Genomic DNA, 26,072 nt, shown 5'->3' with positions numbered 1-26,072 from the left:
TGTTCGAACTGCCGACCTTTAGGTTAGCAGCTGAGTGCTTAATTACTGTGCCGCCAGGACTTCTTTTCTGTAAAGATTCCAAACCATAAAAAACCTAAACCCATTACCGTCGAGTCAATTCCGACTCATAGTGACCCTCTAGGACAGAGTAGAACTGCCCCATAGGGTTTCCAGGGAGTGGCTGGTGGATTCGAACTGTTGATCTTTTGGTTAGCAGCTGAGTTCTCAGCCACTGTATCACCAGGGCTCCTCCATAAAGATCATAGCCTAGAAAACCCTATTGAGCAGTTCTGCTCTGACACACATGGGGCCGCCATGAGTCTCAATTGATTCACGGCCGCAGGTTTGGTTTGGTTTAGTGGGTGTGAAGTGGCACCTCCTGGTTTTGATTTACATTTCCCTAATGACTAATGATGTTGAACGTCTCTTCATGTGCTTGTTGGCTATTTGCATATCCTCTTTGGAAAAATTTCTATTCAAATCTTACATTTTTTAAAATTGGGTTGTTTTTTATTGTTGATCAGCATGGGTCTTTATTGTAGTTAGATTCCCTCGGCTTGTGGATAAGACAATCCAGGTATTCGTCTCATGGAATTCCCTGGGCTGGGCTTGTTTATGCAGAACTTTGAGAGCTCGTTTTATCTGCGTGTAGCTGCTCTGACCACCTTGGACTTCACTCCCACCACTGGTTCAGGGGCCTTTGGTGTCTCAAAACAGTTTTCTTCACAAAACCACAGTTGAGTTGCTGCTTCCAGCATAAAGTCCCTGGTGCCTGGGTTGCTCGCACTGTGGCTGCAGCTCATTGCCCACTGAAATCAGCCCACAGGTGCCCCGCCAGTCTCAGCTCCACAGTGTAAAGGGATGGCAGCTGCCTCCACACAGCGTCTTCAGCTTCCTGCTGGTGGGGTGAGGGTGGCTCTTAGCAGACAGGCTAGCTTCCTCAGCTGGCAACTTGTGGGGCCTCGGGGAGGAGGGGTCCCAGGGCTCCCTCCTCTCTGATCCACGCTGGTTCTGGGGCCACTGGCTTGGCCTCTCGATAGACTTGTACAAACCCACCCCTCCCCTGTTGGCACCTACAGCCATTGCCCCCGTCCTGTTGGATGCCTTGACGGACCCGTCCAGGAAGACACAGAAGTGCTTGCAGACCCTGCTGGACACCAAGTTTGTCCACTTCATTGATGCCCCGTCCCTGGCCCTCATCATGCCTATCGTTCAGAGAGCCTTCCAGGATCGTTCTACAGACACGCGGAAGATGGCAGCTCAGATTATCGGCAACATGTACTCCCTGACAGACCAGAAGGTAACAGCCCAGCTGGGGCTGGGGCACAGAGTCTCTACCCACAGCAGACGGGAAGGGATGTTGATATTTGGTCCCTGGCTATGTTGGGGAGGAGAAGTGGGCTATTTTTGGAGAATAGGGAGTAGAAGAAATCTACACTCTCTGGGCATCTTGCAGGTAACAGTGGTTCAGGTGTTTCTTGGCTTCGTACCCAGTTGAGGCCTGTCCCACTGGGCCTCTTGTGCGGACTGGGGTGGAGGATAGGTCCAGCTCCTCACTGAGCTTTCAGGAGTGTTGGTAAAGTGGCTGCTCCTTTGACAACCTGCCATGCTTGCTTGTCACAAGTGTGGGCTTCTGGAGGTCACCCAGAGGAAATGAGGCTTGTTTGGGAAATGTGTTTTATTTGTTTATTTGCTCCCCAAAGATTGCATGTCTGATCTCACTGTCTACCACAGCTCTGCATCTCCCAGGAAAAGAAGATAAAAATGGAAATGTCACCATGTCAATCATAGAAAATTTGGGAAGTTAAGCAGAAAAACAAAAAATTTTATCCTTAAGTCCCCCAACACCAAAACAATTACTGTTAATTTTTTTATTACATTCCTGAATATAAACTTATTTCCAGTTACAGCAAGTAGTTCATAAAATGGATTTTTAAGAGCTACATAATATACCGACAAGTTTATGTACCTTACCTTATATAGTTCTATCGCCAGTCATATAGTTGCCAAGGTTTTTAGCTATTTTAAATGATGCCGCAGAGAGCATAAGGCTTTTTCTATATTTGAAATTATTCCCCAAAGCTGAATGGTACATCAAGAGACACAAACATTTTAAGGTGAAGAAAATGGTAACGAAATTTGGAAAGTACCAGAAATTTCATTTCCTAAAGATTCTGGAGGCTGAGCAGGTCTTGGTCCCAGGAGAAGGGCAGGAAGTGTAAGAGCACTGAACTGTATAGGTGCCTGTTTGATCTGTTGAGGGTAGTCCTGGGTTCACTTCTTGGGTCCTTGATAGGTTTCCTCTAGCAATTGCATGGGACCTTCAAGGAAACTGGCGAGGAGTGCTTCATCAGTTACCTTTCCTCATCTATTCTGTGAGCTGCTAGGCTTTCTTGCCGGGGCTCTTCTTGAGTGCTCCTTCTCAGCAGAATGGTGAGGTCAGGGTCCACCACAGAACAGGCCCAGAGAAAGCAGCAGTCCTTCTCATGTCATTGCAGGACTTGGCTCCTTACTTGCCAAGCGTGACGCCTGGCCTGAAAGCATCCCTTTTGGACCCTGTGCCTGAGGTGAGTCTAGTGAGGGGAGTGGGGGACTCATTATTTCAGCCTAGGCCTCAGAAAATGGATTCCTGAGAATTCCCATAAGCGGTTTTTGTGTCTGTCTGGTAGAGGGAAGGAGACCGTAGGGGCCCCTCCTTGCTCCTACATGGTTGCCTTTTTGCGCTGTGTCTCATCCCCGTCCTTGATCTTGCTTGCCTGACAGGTGCGGACGGTGTCTGCAAAGGCTCTTGGGGCCATGGTAAAGGGCATGGGGGAGTCATGCTTTGAGGATTTGCTGCCGTGGCTCATGGAGACGCTGACCTATGAGCAGAGCTCCGTGGACCGCTCTGGTGCTGCGCAAGGTGAGGCCGGAGCAGCCGAGGCCAGACCAGGAATTCCCTCTCGGGGCCTTCATGTCCAAGTGGTTCATTTCCTTCTGTCTTCTTATAGGATTGGCTGAGGTCATGGCTGGTCTGGGGGTGGAAAAGTTGGAGAAACTGATGCCGGAAATAGTGGCTACAGCCAGCAAAGTGGACATTGCCCCCCACGTCCGAGATGGCTACATCATGATGTTCAACTACCTGCCCATCACCTTTGGGGACAAATTTACGCCCTACGTGGGGCCCATCATCCCCTGTATCCTCAAAGTAGGTACCAGTGAACATGCTGAGGATGGTGCTAACGAGGGAGGCAGGGTGCATGTCTTCTCCTGAAGGGCTGGTGGCTCCCTGCTGTTGGGGGCCGGGTGGCAGGCATCCTCCTCCTGCTAATTTGGGAGTCCCACTTCCTTTGAGTCTAGGCTGCCCTGGTTGACCAACCCTCTTTGTGCACAGGCTCTTGCTGATGAGAACGAGTTTGTGCGTGACACAGCACTGCGAGCAGGCCAGCGGGTCATCTCCATGTACGCCGAGACGGCCATTGCCCTGCTGCTGCCCCAGCTGGAGCAGGGCCTGTTTGATGACCTCTGGAGAATAAGGTGCAAATAGGGGACCCACTCTTTGCTATCTGGAACTCCACTTGAGAAATGGAGAGCAGAGTGTTGCCAGGAACTCTTTTCAGCTTTTTCTAGACCCTTGCTTTTAACCATTTTGTAACTCTACCATTTTGTGTAGCAAAGCCTTCATCCTGATTCTCTTTTTGAAAGATTTCTCTATCCAGTCTTCTAGCTGTATTAAAATTGCAAACATGGGTACCCGTTTAACCTGGAAATTCCAATTTTAGAAATTTATTCCAAGGACGTATTTGGTCAGGTGCTTGAAGATTCATCTAAAAGGATATTTGCTGCAGTATTGTTTACCATTTGAAAAACTGGAGATTGGCACATCCGTGCAGTGGTCTTTTTTTTTAAGTCAAATAATGGTAATAATCTTATAGGACTGTATGAGCTGACACAGAGAGCCCATGACCTCCTGTTGCCGGCACAGTGTAGGCTATGGTCCCACACGTGTAGTGCGGGCCTGTTTCTCATTTCGTGTGTGGTTGGGCGCCTGTCTTGGTGAAGAGGGATATGTGTGACAAGGGTGTCACAGAGTGCTTGGTTGCCTGGATGGTGGGAGTTTTGGTGATTGTTTTAACTCTGTTTATGTTTTTCCGTATTTCACGAATTTTTAGTCTGAGTATGACTATTATTTTTATAACTTTAAAAACGAAGCCTTATTTAATTCGACAAGAAAGAAAGTTTATCGCCTAGGCCTCTCCTGGCTCGTCCATTTCTGTTGGTCAGGATTCCTGGTTTCCTGTTAATGCTTCCCTTTTGTGTGCACTCTCTTTCTTTGTGACTTTTATTATAGAAATTAAACATACTGAAAAGTAGAGAGAGTCTCCATGATTCCATCACTTGGATGCTTTTTAAAAATGTTTATTCTTTCCCATTATAAAAGTTACACACGTGTTCAGTAGTCGAAAGCTTGGAAAACATGCGGGAAAGTGTAAAGAAATGACAGTCGTTTGTAGCTCTTCTCCCATTTCCAGGTTACCGCCTTTAATTTGAGGGCATTTCCTTCTAGTCTTTTTTCTGTGCAGTGCTTGGTTGTGAGACTGTCCCTTGCAGCTGTGTGACTCTGTGCTTGGCATCCTTCTCAGGTTCAGCTCTGTTCAGCTGCTTGGGGACCTCCTGTTCCACATCTCAGGTGTCACTGGGAAAATGACCACGGAAACTGCCTCTGAAGATGATAACTTTGGAACTGCCCAGTCCAACAAGGTGCCTGCCCTGGGTTGGTTTTCCTCCCTCTGTGGGTGGTCGGGTCACTTGGGGGCTGGCAGCCCTGGCATGCCTGCCGTGGAGGCTTTGTGCTCTGTTCACACCCTATGTGCTCTGTTCCGTTGTGCCACCACTGGCCGCAGGCAATCATCACCGCCCTGGGGGTAGATCGGCGGAACCGGGTGTTGGCAGGGCTGTACATGGGCCGCTCGGATACCCAGCTGGTGGTGAGGCAGGCGTCTCTGCACGTCTGGAAGATTGTGGTCTCCAATACCCCCCGTACCTTGCGTGAAATCCTGCCCACCCTCTTCGGGCTCCTGCTTGGTTTCCTGGCCAGCACCTGTGCGGATAAGAGAACAGTAAGTCTCTCAGACCTTGCTTCTGACCCAGCAGCACCTGACGACTCCCTTCAGACCCTTGAAAGCTGGGCCTGCAGAAACTAGGGAGAGAGAGGGGCTAGGCCAGAAGTTAACCCAGGCCCTTTATTTATTTACTAATTCATTCGTTATGTGTCAAGCATGTAGTAGGTACTAACTAAGCAGGGGTCTAGAACCTGGGGATATAATGGAGAATAAAGGCAGCCTCACTCCTAAGCCTTGGGGAGCTACAGTCTGGTAGTGGAGATGGACATTAACCAAGTAGTCATACAGTTGTAAAACGCAGTTGTGGCAAGTGCTACATGGCAGTACAAATGCTTATAAATAGAGGCATTTGACTTAGCCCAGGGGGCCAGGAAAGGCTTCTCAGAAGACAGGATGTTTAAAGATGAAAGATGAGTAAGCATTAACTAGGAAAATGGCAAAAAACTGTTCTAGGCAGAGCAGATATAGTGCTTCAGATGTAAGAACAGGATGTGCAAAGGCCCTGTGGTGGGTGGGAACATGGCAAATGTGGGGCTGAGCATAGGTCAGTGTGGCTGAAGTGAGAAAGCAGGGAGGAGCCAGGGTGGTGTGAGATGAGGCTGGTGAGCGGGGGCTGGGGCCGGCCATGGTCAGTGGTTGGGAGGAGGTGCCCAACCTGGACTGCTTATCACTTCTTCCAGTCTGCATTACCCCTCTTCTAACCCCATCCCTGGCAAGCACATTGTGTATTTGGCCCTAAAGAGCCCTGAGGCTCATGAGGCCTTGGAGAGAACTGGTTTTTTTTACTTAAAGCGTTTGTTCCAAATTCAGCTTCCCTGGAGCAAGGGCGTAAGCTTCAGTAACTTCTAGGCTGCAGTTTTAAATCCAGGGATACTGGCCCTTGACTGTGGAGCACATGGAACGTCATGTTCACGTATCAGGTGCCGGCTCTTGCCCTTGCTTGTGTATTTTATTTTGTAGTGTTTTGCAAGCACACTCCGACCTCTTTAGGGGTAGGAGCGCTTGGGGAAGTTAAGCCAGTGGCTCACATAAAGTCCAGGAGGTTCTAGAGGTCTCATTCTGGAGGTGCCGTCCTGACTTGATCCCTGCTGACAGATCGCAGCGAGGACGCTGGGAGACCTGGTCCGGAAGCTAGGGGAGAAGATCCTCCCCGAGATCATCCCCATCCTTGAGGAAGGCCTGAGATCTCCGAAGAGTGATGAGAGGCAGGGGGTGTGCATCGGGCTGAGCGAGATCATGAAGTCCACCAGCCGCGACGCCGTGAGTATCTCCTGAGGGCCCTGGGCCCTGGTGACCCGACTCAGGGCAGGGGAGGGTGGCTACCAGGAGAAGCTTCAGCCCGAGAGGTTTTGCCCTGCCCTCAGAGACCTGAGAACCTCTCTCCGGGGGCACTGCTGAGAGTGGGTGCTGGCTAGGCCCTACAGGACTTCAGTGTCCCTCCTCTGAGCTTCCCTACCAGATTCACAGGCTAAGAAATAAGTGATTTGAGGCCTCAGATGGCCTTTGGTGAGTGAAGGTGAGCCTTCTCTTACCTCTCCTGAGGTTATGCCAGATCACTCCACTCCGTGTCTCCTCTTGGGTGTAATTAAGATGTGTGGTACCTCCTCGGCAGAGAAAGGAAGGCGTGCATGAGTGCCAGGTGGAGGGCGGTGGGGAGCGGGAGAGGTCTGCGCTCATTCTTAGAAGGAGTGGAGTAGGTGAGAGCTTAAGTACCCCGTGGGTGGAAATGTATTGTCTGTAGTAATGATACTGTTTCCATAGTAGCAATATTCGAGAGCTTTGGAGTACTTTACACTGACATTGCTTTCTAAGGTAATTGATCCTCGAAACATCCCTGGGAAGTAGGTTGAGCATGTAGTCTCTCAGTGTAGATGAAAGCACCAAAGCCACTGATTAGGTGGCCAGGGAGAAACGTAAGCAAGTAGCTGGTTGCTCAGTCCAAGCATCCTAGTCTGATTTACGGGGTCTCTCTTCTCTGTGTGTATTAATGTACGAATTAGATCTGTTTTTTATATTTGCCTTTAGCAAGAACAGAGTTGTGACTCATTGAATAGTTACCAAGTGCCCCAGAGGCCGAGTCCTTGCCAGCAAGGTGCCCACGGTCCAGTGGTGAAGCCGACGTGTCAACTAGTATCTAGAATTCAGAGTGAGCTTTACTAGAATGGAATTCATTCCAAAGGGAGCAGAGAGCCATCACTGATCCCACTGTAGAGCTGAAGACTTCATAGAGGAGGAAGTATCTGAGCTGAGACTTGAAGAAGGACTTGGAGTTTTCCAAGAGGATAAGCAAAAGAAAGAGTCCAGGGAGAGAGGAGGCCAGGTCATGAAGGGCCTTGCCAGGTGAAGGTGATTGGACTTGTTGTAGGACGTGGGACGCATCAGAGAATTCACCTAAAAAAATGAAGCTATTGATTCTTAATACGTGGGGGTACATTACATATCTTCTTTGCTTTTTTATATTTGAACATTTTCCCAATAAAGAATTGAATAAAAAGAAAAGTCAGGCAAAGGAAGTTGTGCTGGCCGGGCCCGGGTTTCCCTCACCGGGAGCCCTGGCTTCTTCTGCCCTTGTCTTCCCCTTGTCTCAGTACAGTGGTGTTTGTGTTCTTGCAGGTGCTGTATTTCTCTGAGTCCCTCGTGCCTACGGCCAGGAAGGCTCTGTGTGACCCGTTGGAGGAGGTCAGGGAGGCAGCGGCCAAGACCTTCGAGCAGCTGCACTCCACCATTGGTCACCAGGCCCTGGAGGACATTCTCCCGTTTCTGCTGAAGCAGCTGGTGAGTGGGTCTGCCACACACCTGCCAGTTTGGTTTTCACTGTCTTTGCAGAAGCAGAATGTGGCGGGGGTTTATCCTGCTAGGCAGTCAGAAGGTGGGCCCTCCAGAGGGGGTGGGTGCAGCAGGATCAGATTTGGCTTTGTGCTTGTCCTTTGACCATACATTAATCTGGCCGCAGTGGGAGGGAGGAGAGTGGGGAAGGATGTTGGCAGCGCCAGTGGAGATAGCAGAGATGTGCACAGAGCGGCTCCTCAGGGCTCTCCCCATCCCCCTGTGCAGGAAGACGAGAAGGTGTCAGAGTTTGCCTTGGACGGTCTGAAGCAAGTTATGGCCATCAAGAGTCGTGTGGTGCTACCCTACCTCGTGCCCAAGGTAAATCCCAGTGAACACCCTCCTCCCACAAGTCATAGCCATAGCATTAGCATGGAGAGGCTCATGATAGGCTGCAGTGTAGGCAGGAAGTTCCCCTGTTCTCTGAGATCCATGGAGCAGACGTGCCGCCCTGGGCAGTGGGGATGGGTCCCTCCTCACCCTTCTATTCCCAGAGCCTAGTAACGAGTGCTTAGCATGCAATGAGTTGATGATATTCATTGTTCTCCCAGCTGACAACACCACCTGTCAATACCCGGGTCCTGGCATTCCTCTCGTCTGTGGCAGGCGATGCCCTGACCCGTCATCTCAGCGTGATCCTCCCAGCGGTCATGTTGGCCCTGAAGGAGAAGCTTGGGACTTCGGGGGAGCAGCTGGTAAGAGCCATCATGGCCACACTGGGAGCTTTCCGACTGCCCTGCCCTCCAGCGGAGGATCCGTGCTCAGCACTCGTGTACCCTGTGGTGTTTAGGAGATGGCCAACTGTCAGGCTGTGATCCTGTCTGTGGAAGACGAGGCCGGGCAACGCATCATTATTGAGGACCTGCTGGAAGCCACCCGTAGCCCTGAGGTGGGCATGAGGCAGGCTGCCGCCATCATCCTCAACATCTACTGTTCCCGCACGAGGGCGGACTACACCAACCACCTGCGGAGCCTGGTCTCAGGCCTGATCCGCCTCTTCAACGACTCCAACCCTGTAGTTCTGGAGGAGAGCTGGGATGCCCTGAATGCCATCACCAAGGTGAGGGGCTGCTGAGCCCCCAGGCGCTTGTCCCCACTTTGAGCACTCACCGCTGATCAGAATCTGGGAGAGAGTCAGCCTTTCTGTCAATCACTGGACATTAGGTGTGCTTAGAAAGTTACTCCCTGGCCCCGAGTTAATAAGACCTAGTAATAAATCCCACCACCCGTCTGTCAGCCTGTTGTACTGTGGTGGCTTGTGTGCTGCTGTGATGGCGGAAGCTGTACGAAAAACCAAACCCATTGTTGTCGAGTCAATTCCTGCTCATAGTGACCCTATAGCACAGAGAAGAATTGCCCCATGGGCTTTCCGAGGAGTGGCTGGTGGATTCAAACTGCTGACCTTTTGGTTAGCAGCCAAGCTCTTAACCACTACACCACCAGGGCTCCTGGAAGCTATGTAACCCTGTTTCAAACACTAGCAGGGTCGCCTATGGTGGACAGGTTTCAGTGGCACTTTAGGCTAAGACTAGGGAGAAAGTCCTGGCAATCTACTCCTGAAAATTCGCCGCTGAAAACCCTGTGAATCACAGTACTGTCTGGTATAGTGCTAGCAGGTGAGCCCACTCGGTCGGGGGGTACTCAGAATACGTGGTGGCTGCAACAGTGGACTTGAGCGTAGGAAGAATGGTGAAGATGGTGCAGGATCAGACGACATTTTTTTCTGTTGTAATGGAGTTGCCATGAGTCAGAGCCTACTTGATAGTAGGAACAGAAACAGTAATAAACCATATGCAGCCTTAAAAAAATAAAGCCACTTGATTATAGAAATTTCAGACATTTTAAGAGTAGACTCCTGCCTTCAACATTTGTTAATTCATGGCCCATTTCGTTTATTACCCCCACCCTCCAATGTTATTTTGAAGCAGCTTTGTGAGGGTTGTTAGAACTCTCTGACATTCTCTGCTTTTCCCTGGATTCCCACAGAAGCTGGATGCTGCCAACCAGCTGATGCTAATCGAAGAACTGCACAAAGAAATCCGGCTTGCAGGCAATGAGAGCAGAGGCGAGCATGTGCCAGGGTTCTGCCTCCCCAGGAGGGTAAGCCTGGGTCTCGTGGTGCAGGATGCTGTGGGCAGGCGGCCTTGCTTTGCCTCTGCTCCGTCACAGCCTGTGGTAGGGCAGCTGGCTTAGTACTTTGAGGTGCTATCAGCACCTTCGCAGACAGTGTGGGAACAGGGTTCATGCTGCCTTAGGTGTAGGCTGTGGAGGCCACCATAGCGAGAGCAAGTGGGGCATGTGGCCTGGTTCATGCTACCTCTGTGTGAGAAGCCTGCTCTGACAGGAAGGGGCACTTGTCTTCAGTTACATGCAGTTCTTGTCACCATCAAGTTAAGATAGGTCTCTTTTCTGGACACTGTTCCCCCACTGGCACCCAGTCAGGCGGACCCGTGAAGTTGAGGGGAGGGTGGCTAAGTGCCTTGCTTTTAGTGGGAGACACCTGGGTCTGAGCCTTTGACTTGACTCACAGGTGTGATTTTCTTGTCAGGGAGTAACCTCCATCCTTCCAGTGTTGCGGGAAGGAGTCCTGACTGGCAACCCGGAACAGAAAGAGGAAGCAGCCAAAGCCTTAGGCCTGGTGATTAGACTGACCTCAGCGGATGCCCTGAAGCCCTCTGTGGTCAGCATCACTGGCCCTCTGATTCGCATCCTGGGAGACCGCTTCAGCTGGAATGTGAAGGCGGCTCTGCTCGAGACACTCAGCCTCTTGTTGGCCAAGGTGAGCGACTAAAAGAAAAAGCTGTTCAGCATTCGGGTCTCAGAGAACAGATCTGCCTGCAAGAGACTGACAGAGGTGTCCCATGGCAGCAGAGGGCCAGCTGCATTGGGGGAAATGGTATAGCAGAGGGGGTTAAGAGCTTGGACTCTAGACTCACTACACCAGGGTTCCATACCAAGTTCTTCCACTTCATATGACCTGAACGGCCTTGGAAAGTCATACAGCCTCTGAGCCTATTTCCTCCTCACCTATAACATGAGAGTAATAATACCGCCTACCTCACGAACGGCTGTTAAATGTGGGCATTACGTGAAATAATGTTGGGTACGATGCCTGGCATACACTAAGCCCTCGACGCACACTAATTGCTTTTATTTTGAAGAACTGCTGGTTCAAAGGAAAAAACTCAGGGCTACGTAAATACAATTAAAACATGGTTTAAATATGCTTCAGTTTTTATTACGGCCACATGAGAGATGTGAAGAATATGATGAAAGAATGAGAAAGAAGTCTGTGAGCCACTGAAATGGCTTCAGTTTTTGCCAAAAGCGAAAGAGACAAAGGCCCAACACATTAGCCACTTCCGATGCTTCACGGGGTGATAATTAAACCGTTCAGATTTAAAAAAGCATAAACAGCAGCACCAAGATTGGCGGTTGAGGGAAAATAATCAAATTCTTACCTGAGGTTTGGAAGCAAAAACTACCTTAAAGTTTGTAGCATTTTCCTTTTGGGATTCTGAATTTCAGCCTCATTTTGTGGAAAATTGAGTCTTTTTTTGATATGTATCATCTTTACCTTGCGTTACACACTGTTCTTTTTCCATGGTGTTTAGACGCAAATGGAGTCCTTACCTCGTGCCCCTTGTCCCTTAGGCCGTGAGTCACATGTCACCCCAGATTTACCAGCTTCACTCTGTGGCATGGCTCCAGCAAATCTTGCACCCCCCCAACTCCAGGCCCTTCCAGACCTATGTGGCATTGAACCTCCAAACAACTACTTTGCTTTGGCGTTTAACAATAAGTAAATTCCTAGTCTTAGACATCTGTATTTTATCAAGAGTGCGCCTGTTTTTCCTGTACATAATGACAGATTAAACTGGATTTTTAATTAGATGGGTGCACATGTACGCAGGGAGGAGTTTCTGAGGTCACTTGTTTCATGGGATTGTTCTGAGGGCCACATGTAAAGTGCCTAACCTGTGAAGTAACTGCTCAGCAGCTGCTAGCTGCTGTTAAGTCCATTTCCTTGTCTTGCCAGTAGAACTGTCAGTTGTGTCAACAATGCTGACAGTGCGTGCCTGCTCTGCTCTGTAATGCATTCAGACATGGACAGGTATCCACTGAGCCAAGACCAGTGTAGCCAAGGCTGTAAGACAGCTCCTTTGGATGATGGCTCCTGCTGCCACTGCCTCCTCCTCCTCCTTCTAGCGTGATGAAGGGTGCTGAAAATGGATGAGGAGACTGAGCAAAGCCTGGCTCGTCTGGCTCTCCTCTCGCATGGGATGTCCATTCCTAGCCTCTGCGTGAGGGCTGTGTTGGCGCATGGCGGTTTGTGATTGCTGTTTGGGCACCACCACAGCTGTGTCTTTTGGGCCTGGGTTTCTCATACAGGTTGGGATTGCCCTGAAGCCCTTCCTACCCCAGTTGCAGACCACTTTTACCAAAGCTCTTCAGGACTCCAACCGGGGCGTGCGCCTGAAGGCTGCAGAGGCCCTGGGGAAGCTCATCTCCATCCACGTCAAGGTGGACCCACTCTTCACCGAGCTGGTGAATGGAATCCGTGTTGTGGAGGACTCAGGCATCAGGTGCATGCTGGGGAGAGAGCCGTGCCATGAGGAGGCCAAGCAGCTGCCAAGAGCCTGACTCAGGCTGTACCTGTCCACGTGGGAGGGAACAGAGGTGAAGGGGAGCCCAATCTAAGTCGGCTATTTTGGCTCTGCAGGGACACCATGCTGCAGGCCCTGCGATTTGTGATTCAGGGAGCAGGGGCCAAAGTGGATGCAGTCATCCGGAAAAACACCATCTCACTCCTACTGAGCATGCTGGGACATGATGAGGTAAGGCCATGGATAGATCACAGGACTGGTGGGCTCAAGTGGTTTTTTGGTTTGACATCTGCTTTGTGTTAGAAGAACTTGGTACAGCTGCCAAATGGTCAGTGATAATAGTGATTTCTGACATCTGTATCACCCTTTATGGTTGACCAAACATTTCCTCAGGTTGTGAGGGAGACAGGGTGGGTATTTTTGATATTGATTAGTCTATGTAATAGATAAGGAAAGTAAGGTTTGTAGAGAATCCAGGTTGCTTATAATTTGCTCTCTGAACTTAAGTCACGTTCCCTCTCTGCCCTTCATTTTTCCCATTTGTAAAATGAAGGAGTTCACTTATTTATTCAAGAACAGTCACTCTCCTGGGCCTGGCCCAGAGGTGAGGCAGGCATGGTCACAGAGATCGAGAAACATGATGGAATTAATAATCTCTAGTGCTGTAGTGCCGTGGGTGGGACGTCTTCAGTTAGAAGGTGAGACTTGCCTGGGGCCATACACTAGTGAGTGGTAGAGCGAAACCCAGAGTCTGGGCCCTGTGACCCCTGTTTCTGTCCTGCATCCGTTCTCATGACCCTGCCTTACCCAGACGGGGAGCATTGAAGTACCATTGGCTGCCCAGCACTGTGGCGGGCTCAGGAGGGGGTTGAGCCTGTGGATAAGAATTTTCTCTCCCTTCTCACAGACAGCCCTCTGTGTGGTGACCTAATTTACATTTGTAGGGCTAATCTCTGGAGAGAGGGCTATGGGACTCACTTGCACTCCATCATGTGCTCACACATGGGGCCACCATCATCCTGCTGCACGGATCACGGCTCCTCTATTCGGCTTCTAATCCCCAGCCACCTGCTCCCTGATTAAGGCCTCAGGCCTTCTCTGTGGGTACAGACGGAGTCATCTAGCTTCTCTTGATCACTGTCTGGGCTTTTACAGGGCCATGCCAAGCGTGAGCAAGAGTTAGTATTAAACAAATTTGCATCTCACCGCACTGGAGTTTAAAATAGATCCAGTTGGAGAGAGTGGGTGTCAGAGAGCCAGCTTTGGCCTTGTTTGGTATCTGGGGTTCTGCTTAGAGCCCAGAGGCCTAAGCGGCCAGCAGGCCACACCCTCCTCTACCTCCGAACTTCCACTTGGGTTGGAAGTGGCAATCCAGGGTGGTGGCCTGACATCAGCTTCCCCAGAGGTCCCTGTTTTTTTTTGGAGGTGGATGGGAGATGGATACCTAGTAAACTAGCACATAGGCTAAAATCCACTCTCCGGATTCCCTAGTCAGCTGGCTAGGGAGGAACAGCACAGGCCAGCTGTGTACCTGGCTTTGAATCTGAGCGACAATGCTTGGCCTTTCCCCATCTTCCTCGGGTTGAAGGGTGGCTTCAGTTTGATGTCCTTGGACCAACCAGAGTAACTGAGGTGGCGTGTGACATGGACACAGTAGGAGACACGTAAGGCCAGTGGGGAAGGAGTCGAGGCGGTTGTCTGCACTCACTTCGCTGGGACTGTGGGCGGGTGCTCCCCTTTTGGTGCCGGCGCCATGGTCTCTCCCAGCTGCCCCACCCCCGCTGCCCAGGGCTGTTGATGGTAATTGTGATAATAAATGTAAAACATTCAGACTTCCTCCGAAGCAAGGTGCTGTGCAGAGACAGTTGTCATTACTGTTGCGATGGTGTCCGCCATATGCACACACGCTGGGGTGAGCTATAATTAAGTGCTGGGTGTGTAATTCTTAACTCCACACCAAGCAGCAGTTTCAGCGGATGGCGGTCTGGCGCCGGGAGCCTGGAGTGAGGATGGTTTAGATGAGAGCTCCTGAGCAGATTGTACTGTCTTTCTTCTCTGCCCCTCGGTTCTGGGCCTTGTAGCTGCTTGGCCCGGGTGCCTGGAGCTGTGCCGTTGCTTGCACGGCCTTTCACTCCCTTCTCTGCTCCATCAGGACAACTCTCGGATCTCCTCGGCTGGATGCTTGGGGGAGCTGTGTGCCTTTTTGACCGAGGAGGAGCTTAACACTGTCCTCCAGCAGTGCTTGCTGGGTAGGTCTCTCTGTACACCGGGGAGTTTCCCTTCAGGAACCTGGGCCCTTAACGCGGGGGGGGAGCCCATGTCTCCCTTTCTTCTCAGAGGGCCTTTGTGTATCTAGACTGCCTGTTCCCTGAGAGTCCAGCTGTTCAAAGTCAAATGGATGGTGGTAATTTGGAAACGTTAAAATAATGGTTGCGCGGCATGAGGATTGCAATCAGTGTCACAGAATTACACATGTAGAAATTGTTGAATTGGGAAAAACAGATGGGCTTTTCATTGGTCCCGTAACTCTGAGTGTCTCTGTTAAAAGAGCACAGCCCAAATCTGAAGCGGTTTGTGAGAGACCTCTCCTTAACTGACCACGTTAGAAGGGAGGTTTGTGTACAGTGTGGGCTGGGGTTTCCTCTCGTTCCCAGGCGGCACACTGGTCTCAGAGGGTGCTCGCCAGGGATGGATTACCCAGTAAACAAGGTACACACGGGCTTACTTGTGCTTACTTGCTAATCTGTACTGCACAATCAGTTACTAATGTTTCACCACATCTATGATGTGAAATTGTGCACTACAGATTAGTAAGTAAACACAATTAAGCCCGTGCGTACCTTGCTTACTGGTTAATCCGCCCCTGGGGCTGGCCCACGACTTCATGGGGGTGGAGGCCTGCTGTAAAGTGCAAGTTGACCCCAGTTTTGTCCTCCCTCCCCAGCGGATGTGTCTGGCATTGACTGGATGGTTCGGCACGGGCGGAGCCTAGCGCTGTCAGTGGCTGTGAGTGTGGCTCCCTGCAGACTCTGTGCGGGCAGGTACAGCGATGACGTCCAGGAAATGATCCTCAGCAATGCTGTGGCTGACAGGGTGAGGCTTTTGGGCAGTCAGACACTCCCCCTCTCTCTCCCCCTCTCCACAAGGCCATGGCCATAGCCTCGCTGACACAGCACAGGAAGGAAGAAAACCCTAGACAGGGTGTTAAGAGGCCTCGGGTCAAATTTTACCTCTTCTGGTCACTTATTATAAGCTTAGATGAGTACGTGATCTCTCTGGACCCCAGTGTCATCATCTAAACAATGAGTTTAGGTTAGAGGGCGTCCCTTCTAGATTGAAAAGTCCCGGAAGCCAGCGACTCAGACTTTGTTCATCTGCCCAGTTGCCAGGGCAGCCTATCTGAAGGAGAGCTGTCACGGAGTCTTCAGTGTAAAGCAATAAGGATTGAGATGGGTGGTGAAGAGCCAGGGGCCAGGGACCCCGGGAATGGACTTTGCCCAGCCCTGCCGCTCCGCAGAAGGAGTGGGAAATTATCCTGTCCAGCTCTTCCACGATTTACTCTTTACTTTTCCACAGATCCCCATTGCGGTGAGTGGGGTCCGGGGCATGGGCTTTCTGATGAAATATCACATTGAGACAGGAGACGGACAGTTGCCAGCCAGACTCTCCAGCCTGTTCATTAAGGTGAGTGGGGCAGGGACTAGGTTTGACCCACAAACCTGGGCTGTGTGAGAAGGACCTGGGATCACAGAACACCAGAGATGTACGCTGAGACTCGAAGTTCTCCAGGGAGAGCCTTTAGTAGATCTCGGAACCTTGGAAGTGGGATGCAAAATGTTTCTATGTGTATTTTTCTCTGGTAGAGTGTTTAACTTGTTGTCATATTCTCAGAGACCTTGGTTCAAACCAAGTTAAGAGCCACTATTTTAGGCTTTTTTTGTAGGCACCCTACTGGCCCTGGTGTTGTAAAATTAGGGACTGGTCTGGGTTCAAATCTTAGTAAATCTTCTTTTCCCTTCCTCCCTTCTTTAGCTGGCACAGCACCGTTGTTAGTGTGGGCATTGTGTTGGGTGCAAGGCCCTAAATAGGGGAGCTGGGGACTCTTGACAGTGGGGCTCCCGCTGCCGGTGTAATACAGTACACTTCTCAAACTGTTGTGTACACACAAGTCAGAATGAGAATCTGCATTTAGTAAGCTGGGGTCAGGCCTAGGACTCTGCCTTTTCAGCTAGCTCTGGGCAATGTGAGTGCTGCTGGGGGACAGACCTTACTGTGTGTAGTGAGCCTCCAACAAGTGATTGCCTCCACCCTGCAGGCCCCAGGCCCCTACTGAGAACTTCATGGGGGCTCCGATTAGACTGGCCCGTGTGAGCCTCACCCTGCATTCAGTTGTTCATCCAGCATTTATTTACTAAGCACCCACTGTGTGTGCCCGGCTGGGCTAGACCCTGAAGGCATAGAGATGAACAGGATCTCTGGGGTCAGAGACACGCAGGAAACCCCATGGGAGGGCCCTCATTTAGATAGGCTTGTCTGGGAAGGCCCCTGAGGAGATGGCATTTGAGCTGAGACCTGCAGGATGAGAAAGAACCAACCGAGCAAAGCACCAGGGGCAAGTATGTCCCAGGCAGTGGGAGCAGCCAGTGCAGAGGCCCTGAGGCAGGAAGGCACATGGCATGTTTGAGGAAGTGAAAGCCCCCTGTGGGCCTGGAGTAGTGAGCCCGGGGGAGAGGTGGATGAGGCAAGATGGGAAAGCAGATGGCTGAGTGTGCAGCACGCCTCCCCATAGGAGGGGACCGTGTTGGAAGGGGATAGTCGGGACCGTTTCCAGGATGGAGAGTGTCCGACCAGGAACTGGGGCTTCTCTGTGATTAGAGAAACAGAGTGGGTGTGCCTCACCGGAAGTCTGTCTCTTCCTGTCCGTAGTGTCTGCAGAACCCATCCAGTGACATCAGGCTGGTGGCCGAGAAGATGATCTGGTGGGCAAACAAGGACCCGCTGCCTCCCCTGGACCCCCAGGCCATCAAGCCCATTCTGAAGGCACTCCTTGACAACACCAAGGATAAAAACACCAGCGTCAGGGCCTACAGTGACCAGGCGATTGTCAATCTCCTCAAGATGAGGCAGGGTGAAGAGGTGTTTCAGGTGGGAGCCTGGGACTGGTGTGCCCAGGGTGTGCTGCAGGCAGTTGCTTTGCATTTCTTCTTCTGCATGACGGTATTCAGGCCTCCTGCTCTTCTCTGCCACCTCATAGGTGTGCTAGTTCTGAGCACCAGCTTGTGATTCGGGTGCCTGGCCTGGTGCCTGGAAACACACCTTCCTCCATTTCTGTGGCTTCTAAACATCTTTCAGTGGCAGAGCTCTTTCTTCAAATACATCCTCACGTGGCACCCAAAGCTATAAAACGGATCCAAGTAAAGGTGCCCAGTTGAAGCCTAGAGCTCTGTCCACTCAGCCTCCTACCCCCAGGCAGCCCTAAGGCTCTAAAAACCGCAACCACCTGCACCTCACCACCTGAAAAACATCATGAGTGTTTTTCTCAGCTTTCCCCTGGCCCATCTCATTTCTCATTTCGCCAAATTCCACCTCAGTGGCACTAGTTCTAAGGTTACATTCATTTTTGTTTTTACTTGATTTAAGGAGAAGTCTGGAGCCATATGTTCTGACTACGTCTCCTCTCTCCCACCCTTGCCTGCAGTCTCTCTCCAAGATTCTGGATGTGGCCAGTTTGGAGGTGCTGAGTGAGTGCCACCGAAGGTCACTGAGGAAGCTGGCCAGCCAGGCCGACTCCACGGAGCAGGTGGACGACACCATCCTGACCTGATGGCTGGGCCCTGCCCCATCCACTGAGCTCCATGTCAGCATTTCGGCTCCACATCCCTGGTCACTGTTTTCATTTTTGAAAATACGTTTGTTCCGATGGGGAGCTTAGGAGATGGCATTCCCAGAAAGTATTTTAATATATCAGCAGACCACAGCCAAAGCCTTAAATCAAACCCACACACAACTCAAGATTGCCTCCTCCATCTCACACCCTTTTCTCTGGAGAAGAGAAGAAAAAGCACATGCGGACACCTCACCACATGGTGGCTAAGGAGCTGCTCACCCCGTGTGGTGTGGCAGGGTCAGGAACAAGGAGGGTCAAACTTCCAGTTCCTCTTCTCCTGTGCTTGAGCTCAGGGTCGAGAGTGGGTGCCAGCAGCTTTTTGCCTAGATCCTGAGTGGGGCCCAGAACCGTGGCAGGCTGCCCAGTGTGGGGTGTCTCGTCTTGGCTTTTTGCTGGTGTACACCCTGATGGGATCTGACCCATCATATGAAAATGGTACCCACACAGCCCTGGCTGGTGACATATCTGGGGAGGGGCATAGGTTTAGATGCAGGCTGTTAGAAGGAGGAGTGTTTAATAAAGGCTTTGATTTAATCTTGATAGAAGCCGGTTTTTTTTTTTTTTAATCTTCTAATATCCATTAAACATGAAGCTACATGCATCAGGAATAAGGAAAGGTTTGCAGCTATTTTTGTAAGTATTAGCAGACCAGTAGGCTTTCTAGTAGCCCTGGTGGCACAGCAGTTAAAGTGCTCAGCTGCTAAGTGAAAGGTCGGTGGTTCAAACCCACCAGCCATTCCATGGGAGAGAGACTTGGCAAACTGCTTTTGTAAAGATTTATGGCCTTGGAAACCCTATGGGGCAATTCCACTCTGTCCTACAGGGTTGCTATGTGTTGGAGTCGACAGCAATGGGTATAGGGTTTCTGGGCATCCTTCCCCTGCTCTGTGCTGCCATGTGGATACCTACAAACTTGTCTGTCTTGAGGTCAGGTCTCAGGAGCCAGGCCTGTGATCTCTGGTGTGGAGGATGCCATAGTCTAACTAGCCACTGCCCTGCTCTCTCCTGACTGGGAGCTGCTGGGAGTCAGGCTTTGAAGAGAAGCCATCTCCTCTGTGGAGTAAGAACAAACCACATTAGTCAAAGGACTTGCAAGAGGAAGCCAAAGTTGCTATTCAGCATCTGCCTCCTTTATGAATGACTTCCTTCCCCCTGATTCTTAGAAGGCTCGTGATGCACACATCCCCACCTGGTCCAGTGACCCAAGATTTTCTGGGTTATTTCCCTGGTCATGATATGGAACAAGCCTCTATCACGAAATGACTGGCTGGAGCTGTAAGAGGAAGAGAAATAAAAAATGGTGGTAGCGAGTATACTCCGTAAAAGGTGTAAAATGCTATACCAAAAAAAAAAAAAAAAGGTTCTGTTTCTTAATAAATGCAGTAGGCTGGTGACTCAATACTTGGTGATTCAGAACACAAGGTGACCTCTAAGGTACTTCTGATGAAATCCTTGCTTTCTCTGCCAGAGCCTTATGTCACAGGACTTCCTAGTTCCTTGCAGTAGACATGGGCTCAGCTGGCTCACTGTAATTGCAGAGTCCCAGGGTGGAAGGGACCTAAAGAAATCAGCTGAGTCGGTCCCCACAGCCACACCAGCCAATGGTTGCAGCTTTTGGTAGCCATGGTAACTGCCCTGCATTAAGGACTCAGATGGTCATCAGCCTTCCAGCTGCCTGGGGCATATGTCCAGCAAGCTGTCTGCATGCGTGTTCTCCTATGCAGATGAGCCACGGCAAGGGCTATGAAAGTTCTGCTGTGTGGGGGCCCCGGTACTATGTTGTGTTTCCTGCAGAATCTTAGACTAGGTACTTAGACTAGGTATCCATCTCTGGCTTTCAGACCCAGTCTGAAACTGGGAAGGGAACCGCACATACTGAGAGGTGGAAGACACTCATCAAGCAAAATCCAAGGGAAAAACACCAGGTTCCAGTTCCAGAAACTGGAAAAGGGTGAGTTCTCTCTGTTCAGAATAGATGGATGAAGGTTGATTGACAGATGGAGATGACTCAAAGGCTTCCAGAGTGTGTTGAATTGCATTCTCTGAGTCTGGAAAGGGTGCGCACTCTCTGGAAGTGAGCTGCGAAAGGCTGTCTCAGAAATGACTGTGGAGCTGGCAATAGAGACCTTATCAGGCCAGAGACAGCAATCTAGAAAGCAGCAGCCCAGACCAAGCACCCTGAAGGAAACGGAGCCTGACAGCAGAGAAGCAAAAACTATGCCCTGGTGGTGGTTGGGGCTGTGGCCTTGGGCAAGTCACTTAACCTCTCTGGGCCAGTTTAATTTTCTCATCCGTAAAACGAGGACTTTTGGAATTGAAGCTCTGAAATACCCATCTTTAAAGTCGTCCTTTTGGGGTTAATGGTAATGATAACATTTATTGAGCTTACTATGTGCTAGGCATTATTTCATTATCCTCTCAGCAGTCCTGGTGGCGTAGTGGTTAAACGTTAAGGCTGCTAACCAAAAGGTTGGCAGTTTGAATCCACCAGCTGCTCCTTGGAAACCCCATGGGCAGTTACACTGTCCTATAGGGTCACTATGAGTTGGAATTGACTCGATGGCAGTGGGTTTTTTCTTCTTTTACAGCAGCGCGTCTCAACAGTCCTATGAAGTAGGTTCTCATTATTACCATTTTGCAGAGGAGGAAATTGAGGCATAGAGGTTGTGCACCCAGGGTCATATGGCTAATAAAGGGCAGTCTGTCCCCAGAACTCATACTCTTAGCCTCCATGACCTCTACTGTGCTGGCTGCTTAGGCATCAGCATTCTCCTTCAGAGGGGTGCCTCTAGAACATTCTCGTCTTGGCATACCTGGGAGATGTGAGGTGACTAGATGAGACAGCTCTGGCTGCCTGGCCCAGGGGCTTCTTCACCCAGACAGCTGCTCTGCAGGTTGGGGGGATTAATCTTGCCCCATTTATAGGACACTGGTTGGGGAAGATCTATAGAGAAAGACTTAAAATTATCAAGACTTTCAGTCATCCTCCAGAGAGGAGACTGTCTTATCTTTCTCTCCCAAGTAACTAAAAGCCAATGACAGAACGTCCCCTTAGCTAATCCAGAGAAAACTCTCATTAAACCGAGACCATCCCCAACCCTTCAGCTAACCCTGGGAGCCTCTGGAATCAGGGTTATTTTAAAACATGGGCTAGTGCAATGTGGTTCACATCCCTCCTAGGAAGCAAGGCGACAGGTAAGTTCTGTTCCTTCCCGGATTGTGATGCTGGAGGGCTTGGGAGAAGGGCGAGGAACCTGCAGGGCTGAACCGCCTTGTATGCTGGAATCCGGATACAGATGGTTTTATTGAGGGTAGATTTTGAAACAAGATTGGCAGTTAGAAATGTTTTTCTTCTAAGTATGGTTCTGTGTGGATGTGTCTTAAATTCCTTCAAGACGTTCTAAATTAGAAAAATAGGGGAAAAGGGGAACCAGTCTAACTTAAAGGCCTAGGTCCTAAAATATTTTTAAGGAAACCTAGAGACTGCTTTCAGGTTGTAGTGTAGTGGGGTACGGTGGAGCCACATGGACTTAGAAGTCAGGTTTAAACCTTTACTGCTTAATATTAAGCTTTGTGACCTAGAACTTGTTCTTAACCTCTCTGAGCCCAAGTTTCCTCATCCATGCAGGTTGCATAGGGTTGTTATACGGGTTGAATGAGGTAATGCACTCCACACAGGGCCAGGGACACAGGAGGCTGTCGGTACCTGGATAACTTGAGTAGAATGAGGCATGTCAATGAAAAGACTGAACAGTAGGCACCTCTGACTACATAATGGGTGTCAATTATAGTGCTCTACTATTCTGGAATTAGCTGCTGGACCCAGAATTTGCACATGTATTGTTAACCTCTTGAAAAGCTGCTAACTGAAAATCAGATTTCTTTTGTCTCCTAAAAAACACATTCAGAGAAAGGCTCATTGAGAATTGCTCACTGAGAAGATGACTGTGCTTGAGTATGGAGCCCTGATGGTGCAGTGGCTTAAAAGCTTGGCTGCTAACCAAAAGGTCGGCAGTTCAAATCCACCGGATGCTCCTTGGAAACCCTATGGGGCAGTTATACTCTGTCTTACAGAGTCGCTATGCGTCGGAATGGACCTGACGGCTACAGGTTTGCTTGAGTATCTAAAATACTGAATGAGAGGCGTGCAGGTGGATGGGTCTGCCTGGGCAATAACGCACTTACTGAGATCAGGGCTCCCAACACACACAGGGAGGGGTCAGAAGGACCTTGTCCTTGTTTAATGAATCTGAAAGGTACAGATAGAAAGGATTGTCTCTAAGGTCATGTAGCCAATTGGCAGCAGAACTGGAAAAAAAACGCATTTCTTGATTCCCTGGTCACCAAGCCCCAGGGGCCATTCTATAAAAAACGTGGAAGGTGAATTCAACAATAGAAACTAGTCAAGTTTTCAGCGGGTGGCTCAGCAGAGTGGCCAGGTTTCACTTTTCAGAAGAGGTGGAGGCCAATTAATTTTTGGAGAGGTCCTGAGCTGCCCCTCGGTTTTGTTAGGAGAGTCCCGACTGCCTGCAGTAGAACGGTAGATGTTGGGTAGACGTTGACATTAACAAAGATCATGAAACTGGAAAAACTGGTCCAAGGATTATCACCTCAGTGGGATTTCTGGGTGAGATTGTTTCCTGAGTGTGCCCGCATGGAACATACCAAGTCACTTTCTGGTGTTCGAGAGATTTCTTTGCTGAGATGGCACGCTGGTCACGTCAAATGTGTAAAAATCCCTCAGAGCCATGCCTCCTAGTCATGTGATAAGGCTGGGACGCAAACTAAATCAAGTCCTTCTTAGAATTTAGGGAGCCCTGGTAGTGCAGTGGAAACCCTGGTGGCATAGTGGTTAAATGCTATGGCTGCTAACCAAAGGGACGGCAGTTCGAATCCACCAGGGGCTCCTTGGAAACTATGGGGACAGTTCTACCCTGTCCTGTAGGGTTGCTATGAGTCGGAATCAACTCGACGGCACTGGGTTTGGTTTTTTGGTTTTGGTAGTGCAGTGGTTAAGAGCTCGGCTGCTAACCAAAAGGTCAGCAGTTCAAATCCACCAGGTGCTCCTTAGAAACTCTATGGGGCAGTTCTATTCTGTCCTATAGGGTCACTATGTGTTGGAATTGATGCAATGGCAACGGCTTTGGTTTTACAGTTTAGAGTCGCATACAAAAGGGAGGTGGGAGGCTGGAGTGCAGCAGTAACTAATCCAGCGTTTCTCAAACACTGGCTGCAGGACCCCTTTACCCTCTGAAAAATTGAGCCCAAAGAGCTCTTCTTTGTGTATTTAACCTACTGATATTTATCATCTTAGAAATCAAAACAGAAAAACTTTAAAAGTATCTATTAATTCATTTCAAAATAAACCCTTACATGTTAGTGTAAATCCGTAACAAATATACTTGCTTCCCCGAAACAAACATTTTAGAAGAATGGGAGTTTTACATTTTTTAGCAGGCCTCTTTAATGTCTGGATTGCCATCTGCTTCTGCCTTCAGTCTGTTGTGATATCATAGTCATGCAGGCTCTAGAAAACTCCACTGTACACTCAGAAGCAAATGGTTTGACCCTGTAGACCCTTTCTTTGAAAGGGCCCTTTTAAGGGTCCCCAGACCACACTTTGGAAACCACTGATCTAATCCAAAACATGAGGGGAGAAAAATTCTACCAAAAGATCTGGAGATTAGTGACTGTGTGTCAGGGGAGCAACTGACCTGAGTTAAAGCAAAAGGCCCCACAGGAAGCAAACTCAAGAAAGGGTTCACCTAGATTGTTTCTGATGTTCCTTCCAGTTCTAAATTTTAATTCAGCAGACCCCAAGTTCCTACCACATGCTCTCTCCCCAGAGAACCCAAAGATGAGTAAGACACGGTCCCTGCAACCAAGGGACTTATGTTCCCTTGATTTTGGGGGACTACTTAAGGGTAGGGCAATGCCCATTGCCAAGCCTCCTGTATGATAGCAGGCATGCAGGCATGGGATAAAGGGCCAGTTTTCAGTCCCATCAAAGGGAGAGACCCAGTGCAATTTCATTCACTCCTTCCCTCTTGGACCAGCATGTTGAATGGTGCCCCATCTGGACTCCCCATTTAAAGTTCTTGTCATTCAGTTACATGTCCACTCTAAATTCATAATTACCACCCACTTGCACCTTCTGGCAGGATGGAAGCCCGTGTTTCCTCCCTTGCTGTCCACTACCTGGCAACTGTAGCATTCACCTTACTGACCAGTCTTGAGATCCGGATCTCACAGGTCCCTCCAGGCCTCCAGTGCACTAACCTTCATCTCTGCCACTCACCAGGGCAGGCACCGCTGGTCTCTTCTCCCTTACCCTCCCCTTCTGGTGACACCTCACTTCCGGACTCTCCTCCTTGCGAAAGTTAAGCTCTTTAAAATGCCTCAGCCCATCTCTAAATATTCAATCCTTACTCCTCTCTGGCTGCTTATCCTCCACCTCTGCTATTCCGGGAAATACTTCATTCAGCCCCGCTGCTTTCACAACCAACCACTGTATTTCTCTTTTTACTCACTGCCAAACTTCTTGAATGAATAGTAGATACCGGCCACCCCCATGCCTTCACTGTCTGTTAAACGTCTGCATACTCCCTGCCCTACCTTGGTGCTGTTAGGTGCTGTCAAGTTGGTTCTGACTTTACAGCAACCCTATGCACAGAAGAACAAAACACTGTCCGGTCCTGTGCTGTCCTCACAATCGTTGTTATGCTTGAGCTCACTGTTGCTGCCAATATGTAAGTCCATCTCGTTGAGGGTCTTCCTCTTTTTCACTGACCCTCTACCAAGTGTGATGTCCATCTCCAGGGACTAGTCCCTCCTGATAACATATCCAAAGTAAGCAGGACAAAGTCTCACTAGCCTCACTTCTAGGAAGCATTCTGGCTGTACTTCTTCCAAGACAGATTTGTTCATTTTTCTGGTAGTAGAGTATAACTGCCCCATAGGGTTTCCAAGGCTGTAAATCTTTATGGAAGCAGATTGCCACATCTTTCTCCCGTGGGTCCTTCTGGCAGTCCATGGTATATTTAATATTCTTTGCCAACAGCATAATTCAAATGCATCAATTCTTTGGTCTTCCTTATTCATTGTCCAGCTTTTCACATGCATATGAGGTGATTGAAGATACCACAGCTTGGGTCAGAAGCACCTTAGTCTTCAAGGTGACATCTCTCCTTAGACCCATATTTAGCTGTTGTCTGTATTCCCCACCAGGAGGAAAATCCTATGAAAGCAGGAATTTTTGAATTTTATTTACTACTAAACCCTCAGCTCCTAGATCAGTGCCTAGCACAGAGTAGGCCCTCAATTATTTGTTGAATGAATGAATGACCTGTCTTCCCTGACTATTACTATAAGCTCCATAAGAACAGGGGCTTTTTGCTCATTCATATCCCCAGCATCCAGCACAGTGCCTGGCACATAATAGCCACTCAAATATTTATTGAATTAGTGAATGAATCCCATTGCCATCTTTAAAAATGCAGCTTCAATATCTGGTTGATCCTGTCTTTTGCCATCTGCCCCTTCCTGCTTGTTTACCTCATGCCTCTTCAAAGCTCAGCTGCTGAAATCCATCCTGCAGAAACATTTTGATATTGCTCCTCTGCTCAAAAACTTTCAATGCCTCCCCATTGT

The 26,072-nt window shown here is 49.6% G+C and overlaps 1 protein-coding gene across 4 annotated transcripts in view; it reads left to right on the top strand.

Annotated features, from left to right (window-relative positions):
• The window catches only part of GCN1 (GCN1 activator of EIF2AK4), a 66,706-nt gene extending 47,739 nt beyond the window's left edge, over positions 1-18,967 (top strand). For all 4 annotated transcript variants that reach the window (XM_064272277.1, XM_064272276.1, XM_064272278.1 and 1 more), the window contains 21 exons: positions 1,080-1,300; positions 2,499-2,567; positions 2,764-2,902; positions 2,991-3,187; positions 3,374-3,516; positions 4,623-4,740; positions 4,884-5,099; positions 6,198-6,362; positions 7,716-7,877; positions 8,157-8,249; positions 8,480-8,623; positions 8,719-8,988; positions 9,915-10,028; positions 10,477-10,707; positions 12,321-12,514; positions 12,652-12,766; positions 14,688-14,784; positions 15,480-15,628; positions 16,112-16,219; positions 17,462-17,680; positions 18,234-18,967. In XM_064272277.1, the coding sequence (XP_064128347.1) occupies positions 1,080-1,300; positions 2,499-2,567; positions 2,764-2,902; positions 2,991-3,187; positions 3,374-3,516; positions 4,623-4,740; positions 4,884-5,099; positions 6,198-6,362; positions 7,716-7,877; positions 8,157-8,249; positions 8,480-8,623; positions 8,719-8,988; positions 9,915-10,028; positions 10,477-10,707; positions 12,321-12,514; positions 12,652-12,766; positions 14,688-14,784; positions 15,480-15,628; positions 16,112-16,219; positions 17,462-17,680; positions 18,234-18,359 (3,290 nt within the window). In that variant the 3' untranslated portion in view covers positions 18,360-18,967. The remainder of the gene's footprint in view (positions 1-1,079; positions 1,301-2,498; positions 2,568-2,763; positions 2,903-2,990; positions 3,188-3,373; positions 3,517-4,622; positions 4,741-4,883; positions 5,100-6,197; positions 6,363-7,715; positions 7,878-8,156; positions 8,250-8,479; positions 8,624-8,718; positions 8,989-9,914; positions 10,029-10,476; positions 10,708-12,320; positions 12,515-12,651; positions 12,767-14,687; positions 14,785-15,479; positions 15,629-16,111; positions 16,220-17,461; positions 17,681-18,233) is intronic.
• Positions 18,968-26,072: the final 7,105 nt, after the last annotated feature.

The sequence above is a fragment of the Loxodonta africana genome, chromosome 19, assembly GCF_030014295.1.
Source record: "Loxodonta africana isolate mLoxAfr1 chromosome 19, mLoxAfr1.hap2, whole genome shotgun sequence".
NCBI lineage: Eukaryota > Metazoa > Chordata > Mammalia > Proboscidea > Elephantidae > Loxodonta > Loxodonta africana.
Note: the sequence above shows the minus strand (reverse complement) of the source record. Positions and strands in the feature narration are given on the sequence as shown.